The sequence below is a fragment of the Mytilus californianus genome, unplaced genomic scaffold, assembly GCF_021869535.1.
Source record: "Mytilus californianus isolate M0D057914Y unplaced genomic scaffold, xbMytCali1.0.p SCAF_3, whole genome shotgun sequence".
NCBI lineage: Eukaryota > Metazoa > Mollusca > Bivalvia > Mytilida > Mytilidae > Mytilus > Mytilus californianus.
The window spans coordinates 22,376,775-22,381,170 of record NW_026262679.1 but is presented as its reverse complement, the minus strand read 5'-3'; the positions used below and the strand labels follow the sequence as shown (position 1 = coordinate 22,381,170).

The following is a 4,396-nucleotide window of genomic DNA, read 5'->3' as shown; positions in this document are numbered from 1 at the left end:
TCTTACGATTAAAATTGATCTTTAAGATTTTTTTGTGAAAAAAGCCGCTGGGTGTCTTGACCATGTGTTGTTCGTTCTTCTTTGTCTTTGTTTGCACGTTTATTGGTTCGGGGTAGGGAGGCGATGATGGTTGGTATGATCACGTGGGTGTGATCTGTTGTTCTGTCCAATATTTTGGTATTTCCTGTTATGTTTTTTTATGTTTTATGAGATATGTTTTATAGATATTTTTCCCAAACGAACATGTCAAAGTATACCATGTTGAACTGCATGAACGATGTGTATTTTTTATAGGATACAGTCCAGAATTCTGAACTTAATGGAGCTATTAGCAAACAAACGAAAAGGGACAAAAAGAGGGAAAAAAGAAAAATGAAGAAAGAAGAGAAATTACGAGAGAAAATAGCTAAAGAAGAGGAAAAGGTTGTTCAGTTGTACTTTATAAGGGTAGACAAGATTATGAAAAGGTACACAAAGGGTGTGATATTACAACGGAAGCAGGAAGTAAAGAGGAGAAAGCAGATGGAAAAGACGGAGAGAAAAGCTCAAAAGATGTTGGAGAAAGGTATCTTTTTATGGAAATGTCCACTTTCTGCATTCTTTTCCTTGAACGATCCTAAATGAATGCCTTTAACAGGACGAGCATTCTGACTTCAACCAACACATGACAATTATTAAAAGAAATCAAACAAAGTAAAATATAAACGCTTAATTCAACCCGGCATTATTTTGCTCATTTTTTAACTACTAAATATAATCATGCATTACCTAAGTTTTTTTAATTTCCGATATTCATATACTAAAGTCAACACTTTTATAAATTCGATATCTTGTAATTTTTTCTATTACACCCTAATGAAACATTAAAAAAACAAACAAAAAATACGCATTCAAAACAATTGTCCAATCGCTAATACGGTTTTCTACTTTGCATCTGACGCTGACTCTTTTCGTTCAATATTTAAAGACAATTTAAGTGTTGCTTCAATGTTGATTAAATGTTGAATGAAGTAAAACAAAAATCCTTTGCATGGTCTTTCATCTTTTCATCAATTAGTTGAACAACATAACAATTCTTCTTGTTTTCTATTATGATTTTAAAACTTCATGAACTTATTTAATTTCAAAACTTCCGTTTATAGAAATGAAGAGGATGGAGAAAGAATGTGTACAAAATGAAAAGAAGAAAAAGGCCCAAACTATAGTTGTAAAGGAAAAACACAATGATATAAAGAAAAGCAAAACAAAGAAGGAGACAGGGAATAATAAGGGTCATGAGAAGAAAGAGGCTCAAACTATAGATTTTATAGAGGCTAGACAAAATGGTATGAAGAAAAGCAAAAAAAATAAAGAGGCAGAGAAAAACATAGATGAACAGAAGAAAGAACCCCAAACTATGGATATTAAGAAGGAAAACATTAATAAAATGGGTACCACCAATGGCGGAAAGAAAAACACAATTTCAGCAAACATTCATGCATTTTTTCGAATCTTTTCTTGTAATAAACGACGATAAGATTTTTTGTATTATATTAAATTTTATATATTTTTCATCACTGTTTTTATATTCAATTTTCTGAATGAGAAGTCAAAATGGAATTAGGAACGACACGAATGGACCTGTCTCACATAAGATGTAAGGTGGCAGGCCACCAATTCAAAATCCTTATTTATACAACCATTTTTTTTTTCAATTTCCACAGCTTTCTTAATATTTTATTTGAAGTTAAACTTCATAGAAACCAAGTAAATCCTGAATTGTACATGTATTACCTTTCTACATGCCAATTTTCAAACAATGTTTAAAGTCTTGTAATGAAATACGACCGTTCGGAAGACAACTACTACTAAAAATAACCCCAGATATTCTGGAAATCTTAAATAAGCCCGTATACTAGTTCTATGGAGCGCACTAATCCTCAATTTTTAATGCAAAGTCATGGACAAGTAAATTTTTGCTCAAAATGGTCTAAATATATTTCTCTTTCACCAAAAGTGTCATTTCTGCAAATTTGTTGGTTAGTTTTAGTAAAAAATGATATCCAAAGCACTATTTTTGTCAGGGAAGGGATACTTTTACATTATAGTGCTCAAATTGGTGACCTGACACCTGAGTCTCCGGAACCGGAAAAATCTCAATTGAATACAAATACATTAGAAAAATAATAAAAGTCATTAACTACAGGCAAATCGAAAAGAGGGCCTAACAAGTAATAAATTAATGTAATTTTTATAAATCCTAGATCTGTAATTTTGTGAAAAGTAGGTCATCCGAAACACGAACTCGACTTGTACCTCACCATCATACACACACCAGAACATTATAGAAATAAGAAGATGTGGTATGTTTGATAATAAAACAACTAGTCACAGAGACCAAACGGCATGGATTGGTTGATTGATTGTTGGTTGCCTAACGTCCAGTGGCAAATATTTCATGCATATTCCAGGGCCGTAACTAGTCTCTTTTAAAAGTGAGGCAAAATATATTCGCCGCGCGAAGCCAATTTCGGCGAGGGGTCTGGGCCGCTCAAGGCCCCCAGAAACTCTGGAAAAAATGACGCAAAATTGTGCATTCTGAGTTTCTCGGACCCGTTCTTAATCTGAAACGCAAGTTTTTTTTTTAATTATGTTTTCGACAATATTCTGGTCTCAAAGCAAAATGTATAGACTGAATCTACGTAACGGCAAAACAACATTTTGTTTCATACCAAGAGAACAGTGAAAGTGACGCCATAAAATTTCGAACATGATCTGTGTTTGGTGGTAATATGCATTGTGTATAAATTTCATATCTTTTGATTGAGGTCATGAAAGTAAGATTGCTGAAACGGCAAATCAGCAATTTTTTTTTTTATAAAGGAACATTACTTAAGAACGGCAAAAGTGACGCCACCCAAATTCGAATTTGATATGTGTTTGGTGACAATAAGTATGGTGTATATGTTTCATAACATTTGGATGAGGCAAACTAACGGAAACCAATTTAGGGACGTAAGGAAAAACGTACAGACAGACACACGGACGGACAAGGGTAAAACCAAATGACCTCGTCGCCTAGCGGCCGAGGCTTAAAAAAAGGAGATGTTGTATAATGGCCAATGAGACAACTATCCAGCAGAGTTCAAATGATGTGGATGTAAGCAATTATAGTCACTGTATGGCCTTTAACAATAAGCATAACCCACATCATATACGGTCAATTATAAAGGGACCTGAGATTTATGCTAAAACAATAGACAAAATACAAACATTACAAGACAACAACCAACGACAACCGTTTAATTACACTGAATACAAATAACAATGAGACAAAAGATACAAGTAGTTCAAAGCCTATAACAACAATTATAGAAATCATGATAGACTGAAATAGCAATCAGTATATATGGGAGAAGACTTTATAAGTTTGATTAACTTGTGTCTCACCCCTTTTGCATATTTAAGCAAATAAAATATGTTTAAACTAAATCAATCAGTACAGATCCAATGGATTTAGCAAAGAGATGTATTGCTATACATCAATGAACCCTTGTGGTCATAAATCCTGTTGATGTTTATATTTTTGCATTGCACAATGTCCTGCTATTCTTAGACTATTTATGACAAAGCAATAAATCTGTTCAGGTTGACAAGCAATATTAAATTACTTACTTCGGCTATCTGAAGCTCTGAGGTTTCAAAAGTTGAAACAAATGAACAGACAAAAACTAACATTGAAAACTTAGTATAAGCAATATGCACACAACAAATTAATACCAAATAATACAATTGAAACCAAATAACTATCCTTCCTTGAGGTGCAAAACTTGTTTGATTTATGTTCAGTGGCAAATATTTGAAACATTTTCAGGACAAGAAAAAAATTGAACAAAAAAGTTAACCTGTGGGGAAATTTGGACTGTAGTTAGATAAAGACAGAAATTTTGCTCAGTTAAAGTGACCAGGAGACCAACACCAGCCAATTAAATTAACCTACACAGGCTCATCTGACTGGAAGAAACAGTGTATTTATAAATCTATTTCAGTCAAAATGCTCTATCAGAATAGGTTTGACAGCCAAATCAGGTTGACCACATTTCTATACCCATTGATGGATTGTTGTTTGCTTTGTGTCCAGTGGCAAATATTTCATGCATAATCAGCTAAAGTATAAATGCATAATAAATTCAATAGGGAGGTGCTGCAATAGAGGTCATCCATAATGAAGGGTGGGAAATTGTGAAAATGAGGGTATATTGGATAGGGAACAAAATTCTATATCCAAGTTAACCATTAGTGATGTTAATGTATCTAAGTATAAAACGGGTTATTTGTTATGTCTTTACTTCTAGTAATGATGTTAAAACCAAATTAATGAAAGCAATTAAGTGTGTATGATTGTTTTCAAAATTTA

At 33.0% G+C, this 4,396-nt stretch overlaps 1 protein-coding gene across 1 annotated transcript; it reads left to right on the top strand.

Moving 5' to 3' along the window:
- Positions 1 to 300: 300 nt before the first annotated feature.
- LOC127733421 (uncharacterized) lies at positions 301 to 1,516 on the top strand. The gene is made up of 2 exons (XM_052242785.1): positions 301 to 565; positions 1,143 to 1,516. Exons 1-2 carry the CDS (start codon positions 373 to 375, stop codon positions 1,514 to 1,516), a joined length of 567 nt encoding a protein of 188 aa, XP_052098745.1. The 5' UTR covers positions 301 to 372.
- The last annotated feature ends 2,880 nt before the right edge of the window (positions 1,517 to 4,396 follow it).

Coding starts and splice junctions, on each gene's coding strand:
- LOC127733421 (XM_052242785.1), top strand. CDS start 373: ATGAAGAAAGAAGAGAAATTACGAGAGAAAATAGCTAAAGAAGAGGAA. Junction 566..1,142: donor TCAAAAGATGTTGGAGAAAG/GTATCTTTTTAT, acceptor TTCCGTTTATAG/AAATGAAGAGGATGGAGAAA.